This window comes from Strongylocentrotus purpuratus, unplaced genomic scaffold (assembly GCF_000002235.5).
Source record: "Strongylocentrotus purpuratus isolate Spur 01 unplaced genomic scaffold, Spur_5.0 spur5_scaffold_10, whole genome shotgun sequence".
Taxonomy (NCBI): domain Eukaryota; kingdom Metazoa; phylum Echinodermata; class Echinoidea; order Camarodonta; family Strongylocentrotidae; genus Strongylocentrotus; species Strongylocentrotus purpuratus.
This window is the reverse complement of record NW_022145595.1, coordinates 23,703,514-23,729,668: the sequence shown is the minus strand read 5'-3', so window position 1 is coordinate 23,729,668 and position 26,155 is coordinate 23,703,514. Positions and strand designations below refer to the sequence as shown.

General features: G+C 36.9%; 4 protein-coding genes across 4 annotated transcripts; 1 reads left to right on the top strand and 3 right to left on the bottom strand.

Annotated features, from left to right (window-relative positions):
- Positions 1–826: 826 nt before the first annotated feature.
- LOC100891845 (toll-like receptor 3) lies at positions 827–5,743 on the bottom strand. The gene has a single exon (XM_011685727.2). It carries the CDS (start codon positions 5,099–5,101, stop codon positions 2,429–2,431), a length of 2,673 nt encoding a protein of 890 aa, XP_011684029.2. The 5' UTR covers positions 5,102–5,743; the 3' UTR covers positions 827–2,428.
- Positions 5,744–6,380: 637 nt separating this feature from the next.
- Positions 6,381–9,433, bottom strand: LOC115921863 (transient receptor potential protein-like). Its single transcript, XM_030980128.1, has 4 exons — positions 9,272–9,433; positions 8,701–8,739; positions 7,544–7,662; positions 6,381–6,949 (listed from the first exon to the last, which is right to left on the bottom strand). The coding sequence occupies exons 1-4, from the start codon at positions 9,422–9,424 to the stop codon at positions 6,589–6,591; spliced, it is 672 nt and encodes a 223-aa protein (XP_030835988.1). The 5' UTR covers positions 9,425–9,433; the 3' UTR covers positions 6,381–6,588.
- Positions 9,434–10,295: 862 nt separating this feature from the next.
- Positions 10,296–17,966, bottom strand: LOC594542 (short transient receptor potential channel 5-like). Its single transcript, XM_030979176.1, has 11 exons — positions 17,711–17,966; positions 17,304–17,428; positions 15,935–16,174; positions 15,644–15,730; positions 14,887–15,038; positions 14,374–14,510; positions 13,654–13,793; positions 12,483–12,594; positions 11,995–12,176; positions 10,846–10,922; positions 10,296–10,509 (listed from the first exon to the last, which is right to left on the bottom strand). Exons 1-11 carry the CDS (start codon positions 17,964–17,966, stop codon positions 10,296–10,298), a joined length of 1,722 nt encoding a protein of 573 aa, XP_030835036.1.
- A 2,306-nt stretch (positions 17,967–20,272) lies between these two features.
- On the top strand, positions 20,273–25,705 carry LOC100891704 (tripartite motif-containing protein 45). The gene is made up of 2 exons (XM_003728017.3): positions 20,273–21,023; positions 23,757–25,705. The coding sequence occupies exons 1-2, from the start codon at positions 20,391–20,393 to the stop codon at positions 25,014–25,016; spliced, it is 1,893 nt and encodes a 630-aa protein (XP_003728065.1). The 5' UTR covers positions 20,273–20,390; the 3' UTR covers positions 25,017–25,705.
- Positions 25,706–26,155: the final 450 nt, after the last annotated feature.

Sequence of the window (26,155 nt, the reverse complement as noted above, 5' to 3'; positions counted from 1 at the left end):
ATCGATGGTAGTGTGGTTTCGTCTCCAATTTCCTTACTCTAACAACCATTGTAGGAACGTGTACGTGAATATGTTGGTAAGTTATTCGGGCGTCAATGCATTCCGATTTCAATGGGTAAATTATCTTAACTTATTCTAAATCGAAAAATATTTTTACGTAATTTATTACTTTTTACAAAAGTCTAATATTTCTCTTGTTTCATGTTTTGCTGAAACAATCTACATGGTCGCAATTTATTTTCTCCTTCCTGTAAGCACTGTTTAAATCCATTCTAAATTGAGAATCATATATTTCTCGAAGTTTAATTTCTGTTTCCACTCCGACTTTTTTATTCTTATCTATAATATTTTCTAATTCTATAATATAAATTATTTTTCTTTAATAAATTGTGAACATTACTAAGCCATTTTTTGCTACCTTTTCTTCTTTACAAAAAAAAGAAGAATATAACAAAGAGTTTCATCAACAATTTTCATACGAATCAAATATTTCATGCAATTTGTTTACATATATCGATAATCATAGAATATTCTCCAGCTTCAGCCAACACAACTAATGTACTACTCTTCTTATTTACCCCTAAGATATTTCTTATCCATTGCAAAATAATGAACACTTTCTATAACATTACTAAAAAATATTTTAGTGTTTTACCCTGAAGCCTGTCTGGTTTTGGACATAGAGTTTATTTCTACTAAATATGTAACCAGACGTCTGTTCAAAATACTACAAAATGTTCTTTTTTTATACAATTAAATGAATAAATCTTGAAGAAAACAAAAATTGAAATAATTTGCCAACAGATCTCGAGAGGGAGATGCCCCTATAGAGGGATCGGTTTCACAACCCCTATAAACAATGGAATAATAAAGCTTTCTGACCATTAACAAGGAAATCTTCCGCCTATTACTGTAGTATCATGTTAACTATTTTTGCTAGTATCGTTGAAAAACTGCTTGTATTTATAATATTTGTGTTTGGACCATAATGATCTACATTGAATTAATAGTTGATGATTAATGAATAAATAAAATAGAATAAAATCAAGCAAAATAATTCATTTTTGATAATAATATCACACGAATGCTTAAAAAAGATGTGCATATTGTTTGAGAAAAATAGAGTATAAAATAGTTATTTGAAGAAAAAAAATAACAACTGCTTTTAAAACTACCATTATGGTGCCCAGAAAGAAACTATCGAAAATAACGAAAATATTGCCTTTTGAAAACGCCTTTCATAAGATATAATTTACAGATAAATCAACTGCCGTCTAAACATTGTTGAACCTGTCACTGGTTTAACAAACCCTTACCAAAATAATTAAATCAAATTATTACAGGCAAACAGTATAAAATCATAGGAGCTCGCGAACCAGCTAAGTGGCAAAAACGCATGAACATGATAAAGAAATTATGAAAAAGAAAATATATGTATATATCAAAGAAGATAAAGAAACAATATACAGCTAATTGGTGTGACCAGACAATGTAATTGTTTACTTTACTGATTATTTGATTCAATAAAATGATTGAAATATAAGACCTAAAGAAATTAGGTATTACTGAATGTTATAAGAAATTATTGATAAATACAATATATACAAAGGCACTTTACACTGACAATGCAAAATAATGTTTCTAAATATACTCATGCTTGTTTTAACAGTTTGTATAGAGTGTGTGTATGTAATTGTGTTTTTACAGACGTGTATCAATTAGATATGTTTACGTGTGGGGACCAAACCTTAACGTCACGTTTGTAAAGAGTATATACTTGATAATTATACAGAAAGTTGCCGTTCAAAAGTATTGTTGCAGTGATCATTATCAGGATAAGCATACATGTATGTTTGCAACAAGATTATAAACAGTCCAATAATACATATTTACGTTACTATTACAAACTTATATTAACGAGTTATGATTAGTTTACACAGGCTCTGATACAATGTTGGAAAATGGTTTGATATAATCATAATGTAGAGTTACTTAAATCATACACTTTACATTATTAGTACACACTTTAACTCTTGTTCAGCTTGAGTAATATTGTATTCAAATAAAAACATATTAGGCCTGAACAACGATTCAATAAAATAAAAGAATGACGCGAAATCCTAATACTAGATAGTTATTGTTATTTATTTTCGTTGGTAACCAGTCAACTCTGTCAGCATACTTTTTTTTGCCATAAATATACTTTGTTATATTCTGAAATAAAACCTCTGAAGCAAAAAATCGAAGTTTTTATGCCAAAACTAGAAATTCAAAATTCTGGGCAGCCGTAGACTCACTTTAAGTTATGTTGATTTTGTTAAATACTAGGCCTCCATTCGCAGTAGGGAGGTACACCAATGGTTCATCCCCACGTTGGATATGTTTAACATGACATGGCTTAAGGTCAACAGTTATTTTCGAAACATATCTACTCGTTTGGGATCAAGTCATCAGTCTTTAGATTGATAGTCAGATTCTTTGCCAATTTATTCCAGAAATACTCTTGTCCTCTTACATCATCAGTCCAGTAGAGATAGGGTCTGCCGTCGTTGAGATACAATCTCGCCATGAAAGGTATCTCATCATCAGGGATGTCTTCGAGGAAGACCACAACAACGAACTCGGTTCGAGTATCACTCACGTGGTCCATGGCGATGCGCAGTTTGAGCATGAACCAGCGATCGCGTACAGCGGCTCTGCTAAGCACAATGAGTGTCTTGTAACTCCGAGTCACCGCGTGATAAACTGCATCTAGATAATGCATTCCCGGCACGACGTCTTCATCACCAAAAACATTCCTCTGAAACTGTGGAAGCTTTTCTTCAAGAGCCGGACGAAGATGGTCACGAATCCATTCTTCATCATCGTCATAGCAAATGACATTTACGTCGAATTCGTAGTCATTGTGATTGCGAGCGTCTCGGACTTCTTTATAGCCAACTAATGCCAGTTTCAAGAGAAAGAGTTTATACCTCAAATGCCATCGATGATGATGCACAAGCACTGCAATGACAACCATGCAAATGACTGCGAGAGAAATAAAACATGGAATGGTACTGCTGAGCCTACAGAGATTACTTGGATCAAAATCCCGGAGAGGCTTTTCGCGAAGAGGAGCAAGAGATGCTGACGAACAAATAGTAATTGTTGTGTGCTGCATGGTGAGGTTCGGTGATCTCTTTTGCCAATCGAGAAGCCATTTTAGATCACAATTACAGAAAATAGGATTCCTTGATAAGTCTAGAGATGACAGGGAATTCTCAATCGGTTTGAAAGTAGATTGGTTGAGACGGGTCAGTTTGTTGTCTGCTAATGAAAGATATTTAAGCCGTAGATTGTTCGAAAATATTGTCTCATCAAGGTAAGATAGAAGGTTTCTATCAAGGTCTATGCGTGTTAGTTGCCTTAACTCTGTCAGCATATCATAACGAAGTAGCTGAATCCTGTTTCCTGATAAACTCAGCATACGAAGGGACACCAGGTCGTGAAAGAGATGTGAATGAATGATTGAAATATCACAATCGTCTAAATTAAGGCTTTGCAAATTCTTGAAGTTCTGGAACGAAGCAGGTAGCAAACCTGCTAAATTCCACGAGAATCTGGTATTTTTACTCAGGTACAAAGTCGTTAGGTTATCCATCCCATCGAAGAGAGAAACGTTCATAAACCACAAATCGTACACACCAAGATCCGTCGCATCAAGGTTTAAATATATAAGAGAACGTAAATGTTTGACGGATTCCTTGGGGTCCCACCCATGATCTCCTTCTATAATATTGTTCAGTAAAAGTGATGTTAACGATGGGGTTTCCAATAGCAAATGGTGTATATTACATTCAGATAAAAATATCTTTTGAATGCTATCAAGTCCGGTGAACGCTGTGAATTCTAAGAAAGTGAGGCCTTTGTTCCTACTCAAATCCAAGAGGGTTAAATATTTCAACCCTAGAAAGGCAGATTGTGAAATTTCTATAAGCAAATTGTTATACAATTGCAGCTCTTGTACTTTTATATTCCATGTTTGATTGTATGGATTAATGTGTTGTATGTTGTTGAACTCCAGCTCCAGGCTTCTTAAATCTTGCATTCCTTCAAAGAAATCCGGCTCGATCGTAACTATATTGTTGGAGCTGAGAGAAAGTTTGTCGAGTTGGGTTAAATTTGAGAAGAGGTACGGAGAGAGAGCCTTCAGACCAACCGTCTGAAGGTCGAGAAAAGACAGAGGACAATTGCAAAAGGAGTCGAAGAAATCTACTGGAATCGCAGTCAAATTGGACCCTGTAATTGACAAAAATTCTATTTCAGAACGTGAGATCCCCATAAATAGGTTTCTGAAGACTTTCAAAGGTAGAGGGGAGTCTCCGATCAGTAAATCACGGACATTTAGTGACGCAATCACATTAGGATCTACTGATTTGATTGGGTTTTCTACCAGTACCAAAACATCAATATCGCACACTAAATTGAAAGATTCTGCGCTGAGGTGTGCCAGCTGATTCCCCTCCAAGTGAACGTTCTTGACCGTGCCACACGAACTGATGTTGATGAAAGCAAACTGGTTATGTGACAACTTTAATTCCTCCAGCTTTGGGCTCCACCTGAGAGTATCATTAGGAAGCGATATCATGTTTGAATTGGACAAATCCAGAATGGACAGCTTACTCGCCCAACGGAGTAACCCCGTATCCGGCAGCACAAGATGTGGGTTGAAAGACATCAATAGATTCCTCAGATCCCTGAGAGGGTAGAAAGCTGTGTGATCCAAGGCCCTGATGTCGTTGAAACGAAGATCTAGGGTTGTGATGAGAGGGTATCTTACAAACGAGGAGTTTAAAAGGGCTTTGACATTGTTGTTATGCATGGAGAGTAGCTCGATATCCTCAGCAAGGTCTTGAGGAATTGAAGTAAGTCTTCTGTTGTCGCACCAAGCTTCCTTCAGCTTAGGGTCCTGGGAGCATACTTGAATAGAACTCTCCACAGTCAGCTTTGAGGTCGGCAATGCATCTCCGTGAATTGTTATTAGACATGGGAATACGAGAAGAAAATATACCACCAACATGGTCAAAGAGGAAAGAACGGAGCATTCTTTCAACGCCATCATGTCCTGTTAACGTCTGCAGATGAAGTGATTACGAACTTTTATTTTGCCGAGCTAAATTAAGCCATCACAGCCCCTAAGAATGAAGTGTTCAATGGATATGAACAAGTGATGTAATGAAATATAATGTAAATGAATAGATATATCCTTGTCTTTCTGCTTTTTTGTTGCTGGTTGAAATATGAACTTTGTTACCATCTTAGCTTCCTTCCGCCTTCTTTGTGTGGGCTTTTTAATTGTATCAAAGTTCAAAGGGACTTTGAACCAAACCGAAACCAATACTAAAACATGAAGATTGACATGTGATGCCAATAAAACTTTTGTTATGTCTTATAAGATGTTTGATTTTCAGTTTTTGATTAAGAGAAAACATTATTTCTAATCTTTCAAGATTCCCTTCCTCCTTCCCCAATCGTCTCAAATTGCATTTATTGACACAGTTTTTGTTTCAGTAAAATGCGACGGCGTAGTATGGGTCCAGAAATTTTGGGGGGCACCATCAACAGGGGGGGGGGGGGGTGGATTGGTCATACTTGATACTTATTGTATCAAGAATGCATGGGACTTCGAACCCAACAAAAACCAAAACGAAGACATGTAAATTGTAATGTGATGCCAATTAACCTATGTCTATGTCTTACAAGATGTTTGTTTTCCAGACTTTGATTAAGAGAAAACGTTATATTTCTAATCTTTCAAGATTTCCTTCCTCCTTCCCCAATTTTTGTTTAAATGCGATTGTTCTTGAATGCTATTTTCATGTATTTATGTATTTAAAGTGCAAACTAATACAGTTTTATTGTACAAAGTATATATACCTATATTGTGAATCATTTTTATGCCTGTCTTTGTATTATTTGAAATGCAGCTCATGGTTGCAATAAATAAATGAATAATACAAAAATAAAAATAAAATCTTCTTTAATTAGGATGATGGTATTGGAGGAGTCACATGAGCGAGGATAACATCTGCTTAAAAGGTAGTGGTTTTATTAGGAGAGTTCTCCAGCGAATTGTTCTCAATAACAGCACTATAGAATTAAAGGAGAAGAATGATCAACGAGATAGTAAAATATTAAAAATGAAATATAAAGAAATTATTAATAATGAAATATAAAGAAATTATTAATATAGTATCAATATATTTTAACATAATAAGTATAATGTATACAAGGGAAGAGGTAATTTAACCAAAATCATCTTTGCCTGAGTGAAGCCGCAACTAGGGGGGGGGGGGGGGGGGGGTGGCAGTGCGGCAAGCTACACATAAATCATGGGGTAATGCACGCACGTGTTTACAATGTAAGCATGGAATTTGGTCCTAATATTCAGCTTTTTCCTGTCATTATTCCGAATACAAGAGAATTTGACAGGCAATTCTTTCGGCAACATTTCTTCCATATTAACTTCAAAGACCGATAATAACTCACAAATTATTTGTCACCTTTTCACCAGACCTCAACCTTCTCTTCATATTTATTTCTGAGCGATCACGCGTAAAGATTTGTTGCGTAGCTGTCGAAGTCCTGTCGATAGGACTCCAACTTCCCCCTCGCTTCATCGTCATTGACAACTGTACGCCCCTGACTGTACATCTCTGCCATCTGCGTAATCAAGCTAGTACTCTGCAGACGGGCCATTGCGTGACGTACACACTTCTCCAGATTTGTGACGTCATCAGTCAGCTGGTCGATGTCGTCGTCCTCAATCTGGACCCGATTGTGATCGATGCCGTCGAGTTGAGTGTCTGTGTCGTTGAGCTTTCCGATTCGGATGTTGAGCCCCTCAACGACTACCTCCAGAGATTCGATGCTCATTTCGATCAGGCGAAGGATTTTTGAGATGTGGTTCCTATTTTCAAATACACGAGTATATATTTTCATTCATATACATTGTGAAATATAGGGAACCTATAGACCAGTTCACGGTTAGCACATGTTCCAAATGACCCCCGAATATCCACAGATCTTCAAAACATGAAGAGGTCCCACTTTGTACATTTTGAAATAATCACTCCTACATCGATGGAGGTGCTACATAAATATCCTTTGTTTTCCCCTTTTCAAAGAATATTTCCACCTGTGTATCATGGATTAAACGAAAACAAACGAATAATGATTACATAACTTTCATTATTTTGCCTCCGTGTATTTCACAATTTGATCTGGAATGACCTTCTGCTCATGCTCAGACTGCAACTATAAACTGGCTTATTACTAAGCAAAGCTTGTATATCAAATATTGTATCTGAATTCGATAGCAATTAAGAAAGATGTAATTAATGTTTGAGTCACTGATACATTAGCAATAACATGTAAACAAAGAAAAGTGAAGAAAAAATGCAAGTAGCCGTGGTCACCCGAATGAAACAATGAAAGCATGTATTTTACAATGGAGTGTGGAAATAAAATAAATGAAATGAAATGAAACGAAGCAATCACTGACCGGAGAGAAAGAAAGTTTTCTTTCAATATCCTGAAATCTTCGATGGTAAATCCACAACAGGATGGCGTCGATTCGCGTTTCTGATCCTGGTAGCGTTCCAATAATTTGTGAATCAGAACCTGTTACAAAATAAAGAATTAGTTATACATTTAAAAAAAAGAGCATGATGATGATAATTATAATAATATTATTAGCAATAATAATAATGATAATAATAAAGACAAATGAAAGTATGTACATCACATTAGAATTTGTACTAACATGACTAACGAAAGTATGTACGTAATGATAGACTACTACTACTAGTAGTAGTATTACTGATTGTAGTAGTAGTAATAGTAGTATTGTAGTTGTAGAAGTAGTATAGTAACTGTAGTAGAAGTAATATTAGAGAGAGAGAGAGAAGTAGTAGTAGTAGTAGTAGTAGTAGTAGTAGAAGAAGTAGAAAAAGTATTAGTATTACTAGTAGTAGCATAGTAGTAGTAGTAGTAGTAGTAGTAGTAGTGGTAGTAGAAGTGATAGTAGTAGCAGTAGTAGTATATTATTACTGATTGTAGTAATAGTGATCGTAGTTAAAGTAGAAGTAGACGGTAGAGAGAGAGTGAGAGAAAGCGAGTAGTAGTAGAAGAAGACGTAGCAGAAGTAGTAGTAGTAGTAGTAGTAGTAGTAGTATAAGAAGAAGAAAAAGAAGAAGACGTAGCAGCAGCAGTAGTAGTAGTAGTAGTAGTAGTAGAAGAAGAAGAAGAAGACGTAGTAGTAGTAGTAGTAGTAGTAGTAGTAGTAGTAGTAGTTGTAGTAGTGTTAGTAGCCTAGTAATAGTGGTAGTAGTAGTCATATTAGTAGTAGTAGTAGTAGTAGTAGTAGTGGTAGTAGTAGTAATAATAGTAGTAGTTGTAGTAGTAGTAGTAGTAGTAGTAGTAGTAGTGGTAGTAGTAGTAGTAGTAGTAGTAGCAGTAGTAGCAGTAGTAGTAGTAGTAGTAGTAGTAGTAGTAGCAGCAGCAGCAGTAGTAGTAGTAGTAGTAGTAGTAGTAGTAGTAGTAGTAGTAGTAGTCTTGGTAGTAGTAGCAGCAACTGGTCTGCCAAGTCGTCTAGTCATGGCAGTCGCAGAAGCAAGTCTACAGAGCAAGTGCAATAAATCGTATATGAAATAAACATACCATGGATTCCCTTTCGGGGTCTCCAGGTCTTTCTTCATCCTGTAAAAAAAAAATGAAGGATAAAATGGTAGAAAACAAAGTGAGTGGTCTTTTTTTATTAAATGAACCCCCCCCCCCCCACCGATACTGGGCCTTCTTCGTGGTTTCTGATATACTCACTTTAAATTGCCATTAACCATTAATCATTAAATCAAATCAAATCGAAGCGATGAAATCGATTGATTGTAAAATAAATCCTCAATGTTTGTACGTGTGTTTGTGTGTTTTGACGTTTGTGTTCTTTTATGTGTGAGAAACATAACCCAACTGTATATGATAGAATGCATGTTGGCGTGCGTGCGTGTGTGTATGTGGGGAGGGGGGAGGGTGTGAGACATGTTTGAGTACGGGAGAGATGGTAAAGCGTGTGTGCGTGTATGGGTGGGTGCGCGCGTGTGTGTGTGTGGGTGCATGAATGTGTGTGGCGCGGTATTTGTGTGTGGGAATGCTATTGTGTATTAATGGACATATATTCCTCAATCATAACTGTTTCCTCATCAGGGCTGTCCTATTTGTGTCAAATGATATTTACTTCTTCCCGGCTCAGCGTCTCACGTCCGATCCACCTCTTGATCATGCGCTGTACTGTCCCGGATTTTGGGATAAGGTTGAAAGGTGGAGGGAGTTCAACCACTGGTTCGATAACCCGAAGCCACAGCTGAGCTCTACCGAACTTCCATTCCATGTCGCTGTTTTTCTGTCAATAATGAACATTGAAAAAAGGTTTGGTTCTAGTATAAACATGAAAGTAAATGCCTAGTTTGGAACATTACTATACAATGCGTATAATACAATTATATATATATATATATACATTCTGGAACTTTTCCTAGCTTAGGATCTCTTCTGTCAAATGGCCCTAAAAATCCATACTTTAATAACAAGTTTAAGCAGAGCCTAATTGGTCTCGCTGGTATCCGCAAAGCTGTGAGTCGTGATTTGCGAACCGAAGGTTGATGTGCCTGCATTTCTTCAGTTAAACTAAATCAAACGAATGTAATCATATATATATATATTTATATCATATCGACATCTTATACGTGGAAGTGCAATAAACTACCTCGTTGTGTGTTCCGAAATACCCATTTTTCTGGTGAGAATATAAAAGAATATCACTAAGTTTGCAAGGTGGTCAGTAAATAAAAATCAAATTATCGATAGATAAATTTAAACAAAAATGGATTGAATAATAATAATAATGATAATAATAATAGCTCACATTTATAAAGCGCCTAATACTTTGTTTCTAGGCGCGGAACATATTATTACCCCGGTCATCGGATTCAGGCTTACCCGCAACACAGTGTATGCACATTTTCCACTCCCTGGGGAGCATTCCAGCTAGTCGCCATTTTACAAGCGCAACTTGCTAATCCAACCACATTAACATCCTACCGGGTATCCATTTTAACACCTGGGTGGAGAGTAGCAAATGTAGATCAATGTCTTGCCAAAGGACATTAGTGCCGCGGCGGGACTTGAACCGCGGACCTTGTGATCCACAGTCCGGTGACATAATTTATCCACTCGACCACGACACCTCTATGAATAATCAGTTAGGCTCTTCGTCCTACCTGCACCTTGGTGAGTTGTGACGTCATGATGGCAATGAAGAGGTTGAGCCCGAGGACGACCGCCAGAATGAAGTAAGCTGCGAAGAAGACGTAGTAGATGAGAGCGAAGACGGTATCGTCCCCGAACGATTGTCTCACCGTCTGCCCTCGCACGGCAAAGAGTGCCCAATACAGAGTCGACATCGACTTTGGAAGACTGTAGAGAGAAGAACCATTCGTATTTTCGAAAAATCAGCTCCAGGGCAATTATAATACCCTATTGTTTACCCCGTGTGCAATAGTTTGCAATCACCGGAATGACAGGAATCTGTTCGTTAATGGCTGTATCTCTTAAAATAGCATCATAATAAACTATTAATTGAAAAAATAAAGTTATTAATGTTTTATTATTCCTTACGTATCCAATATTCATCGCGACTTAGGCTTACTTTTTAAACATGCAATTAAAGAAATATCGCACATGTTTGACCTTTTTCTAAAGTTTGGTTCTTAGTTGGTTTTGCGAGATTGATAATAACACAGCCACACTTACGTAATGAATCTTTCATCCCAAATAGAGCATGTTTCCACAGCTAAACCATTTCGGCATTGCGACGGCTGAGCATAGAACTGCGAAAGAGGTACAGACAAAGGAATGTCATCTTTAAAGTTTGGATCGGCACAAAAATGAAAGTCCACGTGTCTCTGTAACTTTTTAGATGATGTTAGAAAAAAAAAAAGGATTGGCAGCAATAGAAGAAACTAAATAATACTGAATATTGATGAATTCCGGGGAAGTCTGAATCCAAATTGTTGTTAATTCAACATATTTGTATAGAGGTAGAACGTGCAACGTCTAAGGCGTGTGTATTATTTGAAGTCGAGCCCACCCCGTTAGGAGCCGTACAGGATCGAGTCGATGGGACATTTTTATTGGCTACTCGAGCAAGCCTAGTCCTATCAAAGAGATTTTGTCCTATACTATTAAGAAATATTTATTTTTTATTAGGCTTGACAGTGTTAGGTTAATTTGCAGAATGTGCTACGTTCAAAGTATTTTACAAATATTACATGCTCAAAGTTGAGTGTTACGTGACACCTTTTCAGCCAATAGAATACTATTAATCTGTAATATATATACCCTATCGTATATTATATAAATATTGACAGCTTTGAGGGGTACGGTAAAATTACTATAGCCCAACGTGATCTCAAAAAGAGACGAAGTCGACGGACATAGTGCAGGCTCGAGATCACCGAGGACGTATAGTTTTAACCATGACCCTAAAACTCAGCGGTCAATATTTGTCTTACATACCGATAATACCGCATCCCCCATGTGGTTCTCAAAAATGTGTTTTTTGACAAAATATCCCCTTTAAAATGCTTTCGAAAATGTGATAAATTCAACAAAGAACTGCGCGCATTCATGGTGTCCTAGTTAATGGATTTTACAGGAAGGATAACAATGCCCAGGCAACATTTTTCGCTATACCGCCTAATGAACAACGATTGTAAATATCTTTGATTTGAAGCAATAAAAAAAACTATTAAAAAAAAAAAAAAAAAAAAAATAGAAGTCAGTAGCGAATTTGCTGCTTTGAGGGGCACGGTAAAAACTGTGGCCCGAGGTGAGCTCGCAACTGTGCTATGCCCTAAGACGAAATGATTTTCCGCGTCATGGCTCACGAAATATGCCTACTTCGGATAGAGACATCGCGTTCATTCCCACGGCAACTGATACGAGAACTCCGCCGAGTATTGCCGAGAACCTCACGAGGTCCCGAATGGCTCCGATCGTAGACTTCCAGATGACGAAGATGGCGTGATAGCTTGTGACGACCGAATGGAATGTTCTGAATACGCACAGGATCACAACAAGACCTGCAATTAAAGTTGATAAAACTTGATCAATGAAGGATACGATTGAATAGAATTGATTTTCCTTTCTCCTCTTACTGCAATATTATAACAAAACCAACAAAATCCATATTTGGCTTCAAATTATATTTACAGCGGTTTTAATTGTACAAGGGACAAGGGATAATGATGACGATTTTGATGATACAGGGCGTAAACAGCGTCTTTTTTACTCATTAAATGGACGATACTGTACTTTGAAAATTAAGTTCCAAATTTGTCTAAGCTTTGAAGTTAGTCGGCCTTTTAAGGATAGTATTCAGTTCTCACCACACAAAGCATTCGACACAATGACAGGGTTATTCCACTCCGCGCAGCTCCAAGATGTGCATTGTGACGTCAGATTGGTCTCGACTTCTAACCGTTGTAACTTGTCATCATGCTAAGAATCAATTTAGTATTAATAACATTTCTTTAAAAATTGACGGAGTTGTAGTGATCAATGATATTATAGTTTATACTGTATATGAGGCAAAGAAAACAAAAATACTTTATATAATTATGAAGAATAAAACTTGATATATTTGTTACAAAATATGCACTCAATTAATCTAGATTAATTATTAATCAATCCTCAGAAAACCATATCATACTTGCAACAAATGAAAACATTTGAATCAATTTCCCTTTGATTAAAACCATTTGAAGAGTTACAAGGCTTCACCAGTTCGGAGCCAATTTTTTACTCAAATACGAGCCCAATTGCAAATTTGCTAATATTTAACTCATCGGTAAGCTTGATAAATGAAGCCATTATAGCTTAATAATCTGGTAATTTAGCGGATCATTAAACAAAATACAGTAATTTATCATCTCTGTTTATACTTGCATCCCCCTTTTTTACCAAAAACTTTTTTTCAAAACTGCTAGCGACGAGCAAAAATGACTCCCTCTTTTCTCCCCACTTTTTTTTAAATTTCTTTCTCTCTCTCCCTCCCTTTATCGGCTATTGGCTCTTTTGGGCTTTTTTAAGGATGTTATAAATTAAATTAAAAACAGGTGCAACAAAGTATATGTAAACAATGCGTAAAACGTATTGTGCTAAAATGGCGCCTACTTTGATGCACTTGTGTGTTATTTGTGATTTTGAATTCACTATCTGACGAAATAAGTTGAAACTGGTCAAGAAGAAGTGAACTCTCAATGATTTTTTTTTTGTATTTCAATTCCTTCTGTTTGTATATTGCCGTGACGGAGGATTATCCAAATTGAATTATTTGTAATGTATATGTAAATATATATATACAGTGAAACCTGCATTAGTAACCACCTGTGTAGAAATACCACATTGGTTGTTTCCCTTGAAAATGGTTTCTCATTGAAACATGTACTAATGGAAGCTGTACATAAAGACCACCTGCCTATAAAGACCACGTTTTTCGTCTCCCTTGGGTGGTCTTTATAGACAGGTTTCACTGTATATATATATTTATAATCATACTTGCACACGTCCAATCCAGTCGCTGGTGACGAAACCAAAGCACAGCGTGACAATAAGAACCTCCGCTACGTTCATGTAGTACTTGATGAACTTGATGAAACCTCGAGAGAAGATTTCTTGTACGTGCTTCCAAACCAAACCTATACAAATGAGAATAACAATGATTACAATGATGATATAGGAGTTTTGGGCCTTGGGTCTAGTGGATAAGTCCCCGGGCTGTGAACTACAAGGTACGGGGTTCAAATCCCTGCCGAAGCACGAATGTCATTGGGCAAGATTTAATATACATTTGAGTTTGACACACTCCACCCAGATGAGGTAAATGGGTACATATAGCAGAAATAAAACCCTTAGAGTGCTCAAGTGCTTTAATGACAGCCTTACTAAAGCCAGGGTAAAATAATGGAGAACCAATAGTGGAAAGTTCCCAGACCTGAGCACTATCTAACATCCAATTGTTATTATTGCTATTATTGTTTTATTATTATTACAATTATTATTATTATTATTATTATTATTATTATTAATGTGTATATTGTTCTATAATCATTTTAAAAAAGAACAGTGAAAATAATGAAATAGTACCTTCATGATCATAATATTAATGATAACTTTTATCATTATAATTTCTATTTCTATTGTTGTTTTTGTTATTATTAACATCATTATAATTATTATTATCATTATTATTATGCTCATGAAGGTATTATTTCTTACCTATGCAATGCACCAAGATGACAACGTGGACGCAGAGGATTGGATAAGTATAATCTTGCTTATCCAAGATGGAGTTGAGAGCAACGCAGATCAGGAGAGTCACGTCTGAACCAAAGGACATCCATAACTTGATGTGCCTGTCAATCAAAACAAAGGAGGTGTGGTCACAAAATTAACACAGTAGTGACAGTACGTATGCATCATTGTGGACTGCTGATTTTGTGTAATGTTGACAGTATGAACAGACCTTGTTTACACCGACTGTATATTCGTACCTTGTTACACAGTGTGTGATACAGTGAGGCGGAGTGTGGACACAGCAGGAAAAAACGGTGCATACGCACATTTATTTATAGTGTGACTGCAGAGAGTGTTTTACATTTTGTTTTACTACATTCACAGTGTTTAAGAACGGATTATTATTATTATTGTAATAATTGTTGTAATTATTATCAATATTATTAGTAGTTGTAGTATTCTTATTAATATCTTCTAGATTTTCTTATAACTTACGGTGTTCTGAGAAGCTTTGTGAGAACATCTCCCTGGTACGCTAAAAAGACCACGCTGATGAATGGGTAGGCGATCACGAGCAGCGATGTCATGAGAACCAGCCGAAGGTTCGATGTCGATGCGAAGACTTGGTAGAAGGCGAAAGACATGGCCTTTTGGGAGTACGCATGCGCGACAAACTTTTGGAATTCAAAGAGAGACATGAATGAGAGAGAGAGAGAGAGAGAGGGAGAGAGAGAGAGAGAGAGAGAGAGGGAGAGAGAGGCAGTGAAAAAGAAACGATTGCATTACATTACGTGTTTTTAGATAGAGCAAGCCAAAATGTAAAGTTTGTCCTACTTTGCAACAACTAATGCATGTTATTCACTTTCTGACCATAGAGATACAATTATTGTTAGTATCAGGTGGATAATATAATTCGTATCGAGTCACTTCACAAAGGTGTATGCATTAAATTTTGTTACATTACGAAAAATGCCTATTGTATTTTTACAGGCATATTTTAAGTTTCCTTTGAAAAAACCTTGATGTTATAAACTATAAAGGTGACTTCTCCATTGTGCTTCATTTTCTGTTTCCTATTTTCAATGTGTTAGCAGCTTTAACATGTTCAAATGCAGAAAATAATTATGAGGCGGTGCCTTATATAGCTATATGAGCTATGGAGCTATTTTCTCCCCCTTATGGAATGAGAAAAGGGAGAGAAAAGGGGTGAACAAGTGAGGAAAGAGAAAAGGATGTAGTTGAAGTGTCTTACATCTTTCTGCTGATAAGCGATAGCTGTCTCTACTTTTGACATCGGATTCCTGGTTGGGATGCTGCTTTGCGTGAAAAGCGTCTGAAGCTGGAATTAAGGTGAGGATAAAATAATTGTAAAAAAAATCTTTTTATCCATTTATTAATTATTTGTTTAACACTTGTTTGTTTATTTATTCATTCAGTCAGTCAGTAAGTCATTCATTCATTCATTCACTTGAAGGTATAATGGCTCTGTTACCTCGACAGAAGATGAGAGATGATTTAACAGTGATGCTGAAAATCTTTCTACTTTCTCCGCCATTCTGAAGAATTCGGCATTAAACTCCTCCCAGTCGTTTCCCAGCTCTCTCAGCTTTCGGCTCAATCTAAACGCGTTATCCAGAGGGTCGGGGTGAGCAAGGCCCAGGTAGGCCTCTGATGAAACGGCTCGATAATAGTCTAGCAGACTGACGACATCGGTGAGACTTGCAGTCGATTTCTGACTCGCTTGGGGCTTGGCAAGGGGCGACACACCGGCTTTAAGAAGAACCTGTTATTTCAGTGTTATTAGAGCGAAGATACGTTTGATTAAAATATAGAAAAAAAAGCACAGTAATGTGTTTTAATTATGCTGTATGTGTAGTATGTTGTCAATGGTAGGTGTTCATGACAGACGTAGCTACATGGGGCCAAGGGGGGACGTCCCCCCTTGCCCCATGTTGTTACCGGTTCTTGACGTATGGCAACTTTGTATCTGTAGAGAACTACATTCCAATAAACATACCGGGTTCAAAAGGCGACATCCTTAACCCGCATTGAAGTACATGTATTTACCCCCCCCCCCCTCTCTCTCTCTTTCTCTCTCTCTCTCTATCCTCTCCCTCGCCTCTTTTCTTTCTTTCCATTCTTCCTATTCTATCTTATATATATATATATATATATATATATATATATATATCCCTCTCTCTCTCTCTCTCTCTCTTTTCTTTTCTCTCTATACAATCTTATATTTCTCTCTCGTTCTCGTTTTTTCTCCATGTTTGTTGCGATTTTGAAACGTACCTCGACAATTTGAAAGTTATTGTTCATGGCGACGAGTTTGAGCGGCGACATCTCGGGATGAAAGTCGGCATTTCTGCTCCGACATTCATAAATTGATTCCCTATCCTAAATAAAATATAAAATGAGGTACAGTACTGACTTTAATCTGAGGAGTAAAACGTCTATTATCATGGCTACGTAAAGTCATGTATCATACCTGATATAATTATTTGTGTAAACGTTATATAAAAACAGTTTGATATTAACATGAGATAGATATACTCTATTTTTTATTATTTATATTTATTTATACACGGTGAAAGAGCTCAAACAGTAACGAGCTGTTTTCCATTGGGGCCCTGTCAAACATTAACAAGCATATATATCTGATAACATACAGATGACAATGGTGTGTTAATACACGCAGTTTAAAACAAAAGAAAATGAAAATGATGAGTATTAGCATCACAGTATATAGGAACGTTCTGAATAGCAGCAAACTATAAAACGAATGTAAACATGATAACCCACAGGGCCTATTCCTTTCATTATTATTTCTTGAAGTGATATTCATTTTCTTTCAACTGTCTTAAAGGAGGAAATACTCCAAATTTGTTCTTAAGAAGAAGTTCACTTACTTCTGGAGGGAGAGTCATGACGTAGTTGCAGATAAACACGGTTCCTTCATGCCACGATGCGGCGATGGATCTCAGAAGGGCGTCTCCTAAAGGGATCCCTGCATCCAGTAAACTCTCCAAAATTGCTAAGCGCCGCAGGAGAAAGTTTAGATAAAAAATTTCATATCATTCTAAATTAGAATTATAATGATAATGATAGCTACATTTATAATACAAATATCAATTCCATTGGATGCTTGGTTGTCTCCCAATGCTTACATAATTATGAAGTTTTGAAATTACACAAAAGCAAAATAAGAAAAGTACCAAAAACATGATGTTATTAAATAGAGTAAAATAAAGATAAAAGAAAAAACGGAGTAGACGATGACATTCATTCTTATATAATAAGCAAAGTGATTTCTTACGCACGAATCCACCTTCTATCACATAGTCGTATGTCGATCTCCCAATTTCATCTCGAAAGTCCCTCTGAAGTTGATTAATTTTGATGGCTTGCAAGATATATTCCACTGCTACCTCGTCACCCTCTTCAATTGCAGCAAAGAGGGCCTTCTCAACGTCTTCAAATCTTGAAGACATATCCACAGATTCCTCATCTTGAGAAGGATTTCTTTCTTTTAATTCGAAGCATTCCCCAGTTTGAACTGTTTCCATGCCCATGTTGTATTAACATTTGATGAAAGTGAGGTACGTGTATCTACTCCGACATAAAAGACCTGACTGCTTACAGCAATTGAAATCGGAAAGACTGGCGCATGCGCTGCAACACTCCCAGAGCTTCTGGCTTTTTATTGGCTAACTAGCGGACCTCCATTGGGTACTCCCCCCCCCCCCATACAATAATAATAATAGTGGTATGCTATGTACATCGCTTTAGAGGGATCTTAGACGATTACGATTTTCAACACATGCATCCCCCTCCTTCTTTCGGATTCCGGATCCGCCATAAATTGTTTCGAATTAATTTGATCTAGCTTAATGTTAATGTCACTGTACTTTGGGGTGGATTTTTATAATTGATTGGTCATTTATTGCAAACCATACTGTATCTACCGGTTAATAGCAAACTGAAATTAACTTGCACTTAAATCAGAATTGAATAATAACATTTTGAAGCGTGATTGATGGGTATTTTGATTACTAATATTTTTTCTTCGACAAAATTAATTTTGTTATCAAGGAGTAAGTACCGCATTAATATATTATCAGATATAAAACGTTTTGACAATGAGACCTTTTATATCTGATTATAAGACCATACAGGGTGTCATGGCTTCTGTTCGCCATTTGGCGTGGAATTTATGCTATCAATATTTTACCCTTTTTAATTTAGGTGATTTTGAATCTACATCACCTCCATTAAGCTGATGAGCGATTGTTCAATTACATTATAATGGGCTTTAATGGAAAGCATTTCATCTCTTCATTAATTTCTGAATTAGTTACGTGCTTTTCATTTTTCATTTCATTTTTTCTTCTTTTTATAGTTATAAACGGACAAAGAAAGGGATGGAATCACACACACTAGTGGCCTAATACAGTATACCCGCGCTCGTTACCTTGCGTTTGAGAAGAAATGTGTCTGGTATGACACCGAGTTATATAGATCTAAACGGGGTATAATGATCTCGGCAATGCTACATTATACCATGATTATACCCTCACAAACTCGCCCAGTAGGGGATGTAGGATGTAGAAGAAGAAAACAAAAGCAGAAGAGGAGGAGGAGAAGGAGAGGAGGAGGAGGAGGAGAGAGGAGGAGGAGGAGGATGAGGAGGAGGAGGAGGAGGAGGAAGTGGAGGAGGAGAAGGAATAGGAGGATGAAGAGGAAGAGAAACAATCCAGAAGCGATTGGAAAGTGTCATCGAGAAATGTTGATTATCCAGTACGTATTAGGCCAAATTATGTACGCTTATTGAGAGATTTTTTAATCATTTAAATAATAACACACTGATATCGATCTTGCTGAAAATCACAACCAGGGAAAAACACTGCACACATTTTATGATTCCAGCAAAGTTTCAGACTTATTTTTGCTTTTTTGCTGTTCCAAAACAACCCATTCACTTCTTTTTTCTCGACAGTTTCCCCCCAAATGCAGTATCGCAAACAGAACTCTTATGATTACCTTGATTACATTATTTTTTTAATGAATCATATTTCCCGGCATTTTTCCATGCAATATGGCATACATATTGTATATGATATAATTTTTCTCATTATTAGCTCTTGAGTCAAACGTGATTCACAATGTCTTAGTTATGATTTTTTTTTTATACGAGAAGAAGTGGTGAATTTTTTCTTCTTCAGGCGAATACTGCATTGTAATAAGTGTAGCCTCGTAGCGTTCAATACGCAAACATTTTAAGAGATTTTTTTTTACAGAGAAAAGGGAAGAGAATGAAAGAAATGAAAGGAAGTATAGTGCAGAAAGAAGGAGAGACATATAAGTGTGGTTACCGCCCTTCACCCCTCCAAACAAAGGAATGAAGAAAAGAAAATTGCTCTATTATCGAGGATTCTACTAGAGTGGATCTCCAATGAAGGGACACTACTGAAAACTAGAGTACCTAAACAAGTCTCCCTCTATGGACAGAAACGATAAATATATACCACCATAAAGTTCAAAGGTGCTTATACGCTGCTCGCATTCTCCGTGGGAAAACCCACTTCTATTTATAGGATGCATACATTGCATTGTATTCACAGAAGATCTACACAAGTATTACTATTAGTTGTAACCTTACTTGTATGCAGGTACACAGTTGAATGGAGAATTAATACTTTTGATGAAAGCGAGGTGCACCTCTTTCGATTTTTGATCAACGTACGAACTTGGTACAGAACTACATGCAGTACATGCATTTAGGAGTAGGACGCACTTGTTGCGTAGAGCCGTAGACTCATATTGGTAAAATCTGTTAAGTCACTGCATATAAGTTGTGCTTGCATGAACTGACTGTTAAATTCTAGTTAGTACACATATTAGCCGATCGCACTTGTTATTGGACATCATTTGGATGTAATAGGCGTAGAATGCGCTCGTGTTTGTAATAAGCCAGAAATTAGACATTTGTACAAAATATGGCTGAGAAGACCGAGGAAGAGAAAGCTCCAAGCTCTTCAGAGAACCTGACGTGTCCACTGTGTCTTGATATCTTCGACGAGGCAACCATTTTGACTTCATGCGAACACACCTTCTGTCGGAAATGCCTCAAGAACTATGACCTGTCCCACCAGGATCTCGATCATATGATCTGTCCTCTCTGCAGGAAGATCACTAAGTTGTCTGTGAACCGTGTCGATGATTTCCTTACCAATGTGACTGTCAACGGACTTGTAGACAATTACCACGCCAAGTGTGGAGGGATGAACGCTGTCCTTGAGATGCGTCCAAAATGCACGGCTTGCATGTTTCAGCTAGATGCTGTCTCATTCTGCTGTACATGTAATAACTACATTTGTGATAAGTGTCTGGATTGTCATCAACATCTTATAGCCTATAAAGGTCACGATATTGTATCTATACAGGATATCAACAACGGGAAGGTCAGCATTAGCCATGTATCCGAGAAGTGCTGCATCCACAAACAAGAGAACAAAGATATGTTTTGTGAGGATTGTAAGGTTCATGTCTGTTTTAAGTGCGTGATCGTCGGTCATAAAAATCACAACATCGAGAATCAGGCTGACTTCGAGCAGGAGTTACGACTTAAGGTAAAAGTGTTATTATTTTGACGAAAAATAATTGCATTTGGCTAAGGCCTGAAAAGTAGTACTCATACAATTCGGATAGATGATAGGCACCGGAAGTGGGGGATGGAGTGGGGGCAGGGGATTGATGTCCCCAAATTAATATTCAAGTGGGGGACACAATTGATTTCAGCCCATTGGGCCCCCCTCGCAAGGAAAAAAAAGAGGCAAATTACAATAATTTCCTTTGAATGAGAATAAGCTTTCAAGTGCTTAGAAAAGTAATTTTTGGCATCCTAAAATCAACATTTTCTCCACGCAGTCGCAACATACACTCCCTCGAATATTAACAGACCCAGTGTTTATTGTATATATATACATACCCTGTCTATAATAAATGCACCGCAACCAGGGGAGCAGATTCTCCCTCTATCAGGGGTACGTGGAGCCAAATAGTTTCTGCCCCCTCCCCATCAACAAGGCCAAATACCTTATCAAACAAAGGACGATTTGACCTTCCCGCCTCTCTTGCCAGACAAAAACTTTTGACATGAATTTCGCAGTATAATCATAAAAAAGAGATTCCAAAAAAACAATGTATCACTATTCCGAATTCTAAAGTTCTCTCGGTCGCTACGCTCCTTCGCATTTTGATAGATGTACCCTTTCTTCCAAAAGCGTCAAAGCGAGGAGGCTGACGATGTTTTAGTGGCGGCTAAATTATAAATTATTTTCTCCGTTTATAAGACACAATTTCGCCGTATATCGTTTGAATGTGAATAGTTCTGTATAGATACAAAATTGTAACATGACATGCAATGATCTGACTTTTCATGTTTTCAGTAATCCATGTTGAAACCCTCAATGTAGCCCCTAACTGTGATGTATATACTGTAGTAATCTTCCTTGGTTATAAAATACAAAAGTGCTCTACACCAAGGCCCCGTACGGTATTGGGGTACAGCTTTCCTCTTAAAATGGGGAGAAGGCAAAAAAAGGCCCCACCCGGCTCGCAAGAAAATAGCACAACAGGTTTTAGATAAAATTGCAGATTAGAAAATCATTGAATTGCTCTAAAGTTATGGTTTCAACTTTCCTAAACACTATCTTTTTCCGTTGTGTCAGTAGGCTTCCTCGCAGTTTTGATAATTGGAATGTTTCTTATCATTGTACGAACCCTGCCAACTATATATGCTCTTGAAGCGAATGGGGTTTGAAGATCAATGCTACTTTCTAGTAAAGGGATGGGACAACACTTTTGGCAACCCTCTCAATAGACATGAAGCTCTTTATGTTGCTCGCATATAATACGCAAATCACTATTTTGAAGTAGGCTTGAATTTTCCGTTGTGTTTCAAACAGTACTTGATTACACTTTTCAATTTCACTGATGCAATTATTTCGTTCGGTCGCTAAACTCCCTCGCGTATTAGTAAAGTTTCTGTCGAGCTATATGATCCTTGATATTATAGAAAACACTTTTACACGAAGTATGTTATGTCATTTTTAAATGAATAATTCAAAGTATGCTTCAATATACAGATGTCTAAAATCTGCTTCTGTACTTTAAAACACATGCTTACAAAAGCTACATTCCAATCCAATACTACAAAAAAAAAAGCAAATTATTTCCCTCTTTTGTGTTGTTGATAAGATTCAAAACTCTATATTTGACAAATATCAATAAAATTTAAATGAAATGAGAAATGTTGTATGGTGCTGAGGCTATTCGGAGGTAATAAGCGTAGCTACATTTCATAGCTATACATTAGTTTAACAAATATCCTTGTAAGTGTCCTCTCCCCCCCCCCCCCCCCCCAAAAAAAAAAAAAAAAAAAAAAAAAATGAAGAAAAAAAATGGAACGGTTACGGAGCACGGAAGGTACAAATGGGGTACTTGGTATCATCATCTCAATTTCAATTCAGTTTCGTTCAGTTCATTTTTTTTCAACAATTAAAAATCAAAATATACAAGGCATCTAATATATACAAGTGCCCCTAAAGTGAATGCTTCATAAAAACGAAGCACTCAATACTGACAATACATATATGTTTTTCTGCTCTCCCTGTTTGTCTGTTACTCTCAATCTCTTCGTAACCGCCTCCGTGTTGTGGTTTACCATTTAAAGTTAATACAAAGTTTTGGGAAATGTTGAAAATTGGGTGGATAGTGATTCTGTACTATTTTGATATATGTGGATGCCCCTCTGGATGTATAATAAGCATTAGAAAATTTAGCCACTAAAACACTTCCGAGTTTCGAGAAAAATTTAATTTAAAATTTACCGGTGCTCCCGGTAAAACTTGATGAATTTCAAATAGCACCTACGGCCGTACAACGCTAACTGCGACCATGAAAATCTCAGAATATGTAGTTGTGATATATAATTTTCGAACGGGAATAGCTAATCGGTCAAATTTAGACAATAAACATTGTTTTATGGCTTAATTAATAATTTGACCTTGAGAGGGAGCTATACAATATAATGAGTTTATTATTTACAATTTCATAACTTTAGACTCGATTTCAATAGCGACAATGATCACTAAATATTGTAGGACCGCATATGCTTCCAATATGTAAATTTGAACCAAATGCATGACTCCACACCAAAACTTTGTATTACTTTTAAGGGATGAAACTTCAGGCGCGTGCGAAATCCGTGTCTCATTTTCAAACCAACTCCATGTAGCCTGTAGCATATATCTCATGCTAGAAAATTATATTTTCATTTCTCTATTATTTATTTTGTTTAGGTGAGCGACCTTGTCCAGCGATGTGCCGCTAAGAAGACAGAACTGGAGAAGAACATTCAGAATGTTGAAATACAACGCCAAGAAGTATACACTGCAGTACAGAAACTACTGGACAACGTCAGTCAAGCCTACAGCATCAAGGCCAAAGAGCTTGAAGAAAATCATGGAAATCTCATCGAGCAAATCAATGAAGTAAAGCGGGGTTTCGATGATGACCTCAACGTTTTGAAATCCAAGGATCGACAGAGGATCAAGAGTATTTGTAGTTCAATAACACTGGTAGCTAATGACAGACTAGGTCATCTTGAGACAGACAGTCTGTCTGCTCATACCTTGCTCTGTGAGGAGCTGGATGCCATGCTGAAGGAGGCTACTGATCACACTTCTGCGGCAGCCATCACGAAGAAAGCACAGGAGAAGAGGTTCAATCCTGCAATTTATACTCGTCTGGACCTCGGGAGCATCTCAGAATCAGATCCCAAGTTGCAAGTCATTCAGTGTGTAGATCTACGGGGACGGATGTGTGGTATGACCCCGTACTCTGATGACAGTGCGGCTATCGGATATTTTCAGGTACAGGGTATAGATATCATTGATTCAGCTGGTAAAACGCACCAATATGCAAACATACCAGAAAACATGACGTGTTATGATCCTGTGTTTCAAAAAGACAGGTCGTTATGCATACCCACGGTTAACAATAAAGCACACATATATTCTCCGAATGGATCCAGGAAATCAACCATCCACTTGAATAGAAGTGCCTCTGAACACGCTCTAAACAGCAGTCCATCAGATGAAATCCTCATCGTTAGCAATGAGGAGAAAGTCTATATCTATGACCCGACTGGATCCACTCTCAAACACACTGTTCCAACAAAACAGAACGATACGATGCAGGTATCTGCCACCAGGTCGGGTTTGATCGTCACAAGTTCATGTTGTATCAATCCAAGCGTGGTGACGGTCTATGACAGGGATGGGAATGCTGGTAAGTCTCTACAATCTCCAAACGATGTCTACCTGTATGCTGCCCTGGATGAGCAGGACAGGGTGTATGTAGCGAGTGTTGATGAAGAGAATTATAGCGTGGTGATCAGGCTCTATGACCTTGATGGTCTGAACCTGAAGGAAAGAGTTGAGTTCAATGAACTTAATCTGACGTTTGATTATAGTTGGTGTTACTTGGTTTCCCTCTCTCCAGACATGCTCGCGTTTGCTTGTGACCAGAAGTTGTATTTTATCAAAGTATCACTGTAATCCATGTCACACTCTATATTACCATTCCTGGTGGTGTGTATACATTTCTGCTCCACGTTAAACTCTAATATGGGCCGATATGTTTAATATTATATTGTTTATCATGTAATAGCTAAACGAATAAGAAGATGTCCATTCTCTCGATATATTTTAGTTGCCTGCATACAGTAGAAATTATACAATACATTAATAACGTCCCTCTTTCGAAGAAGTATGTAAATACGTAAAATAATCATGAATTTTAATACTTCTTGCGTCGTGTGATTATATGTATAGCCTAAAGCCTTGGCTTTTAGTGGCACCCTGACCATTTACACTGTATCAATAATGTTCATACACGCATGATTTGTATACTATTTTTGATTTGAAATGGTTTAATAAAACAAAATTGAATTATTTTTTTTTTCTTTGATATTTAAACAAATGATTTTACTGCAAAATCGAAGAATAACAATGATTACAGACACACTGTTGAAAGCTTTTTCGACTCATCATTCATACGATGTACTCTGATGAGTGCAAGATAAATCTCTGTAGTATGTCAGTTTTCATTGTTATACTCTTTGATTGATTTTTTTTCATTTGTTTGTGTGTGTGTGACAAAGCACACACTGACTAAATTTAAGCAAAGAGAATTTTTTTAAACGTGTGGTATCAATATTTCCCCAACCCGTTTCCTGCTGTTTCATCCGGCGTAGAAGAATGTAATGCTACTTAGAAGCAATTCAAACTATTCACATTTCAAAGTTGAAGTTACGAGGTATCTTTCACTTGAGACTCAAGAAATAGAAGCCAGTGATATGATTTCATATTTATAACTTGAAAATTGATAAAATATCGATTAACTTCTCATTAGTGTTATTTCTATTATGTCGTTTTTCTCAAAGTATTATCATTTTTATTTTGTTTGTGCTTGTATTTTCTTGATTGTTAGTGTAAATACTGTTTGTCTTACTGTCTTGTTTTCATTTTATAATATCGTTTTACTCTTCGTAGTTATGCTACATTGAACTTGACTAAATATACACTAATTACATTTCTTTTAAAGCCTTACAGGACCATATAATGTAAATATTGCTGCATTCCATTACAAATTCCTTCGTGTTCATTTTCACCCTGTCTGGAAAGCCTTTAAATTG

Bases quoted from the DNA above. Each gene is read 5' to 3' on its own strand.
- LOC100891845 (XM_011685727.2), bottom strand. From the start codon at position 5,101: ATGATGGCGTTGAAAGAATGCTCCGTTCTTTCCTCTTTGACCATGTTG.
- LOC115921863 (XM_030980128.1), bottom strand. From the start codon at position 9,424: ATGGAATGGAAGTTCGGTAGAGCTCAGCTGTGGCTTCGGGTTATCGAA. The intron at 8,740-9,271 runs GTAAATATCATT...TTTTTTTTACAG, and splicing joins AGACGCTGAGCCGGGAAGAA to GATGAAGAAAGACCTGGAGA. The intron at 7,663-8,700 runs GTATGTTTATTT...ATTTTGTAACAG, and splicing joins ACCCCGAAAGGGAATCCATG to GTTCTGATTCACAAATTATT.
- LOC594542 (XM_030979176.1), bottom strand. From the start codon at position 17,966: ATGGGCATGGAAACAGTTCAAACTGGGGAATGCTTCGAATTAAAAGAA. The intron at 15,039-15,643 runs GTAAGACACTTC...TACTCCCAAAAG, and splicing joins TCGCTTATCAGCAGAAAGAT to GCCATGTCTTTCGCCTTCTA. The intron at 10,510-10,845 runs GTAAGTGTGGCT...TTCTCTCTACAG, and splicing joins TGGGATGAAAGATTCATTAC to TCTTCCAAAGTCGATGTCGA.
- LOC100891704 (XM_003728017.3), top strand. From the start codon at position 20,391: ATGGCTGAGAAGACCGAGGAAGAGAAAGCTCCAAGCTCTTCAGAGAAC. The intron at 21,024-23,756 runs GTAAAAGTGTTA...TATTTTGTTTAG, and splicing joins AGCAGGAGTTACGACTTAAG to GTGAGCGACCTTGTCCAGCG.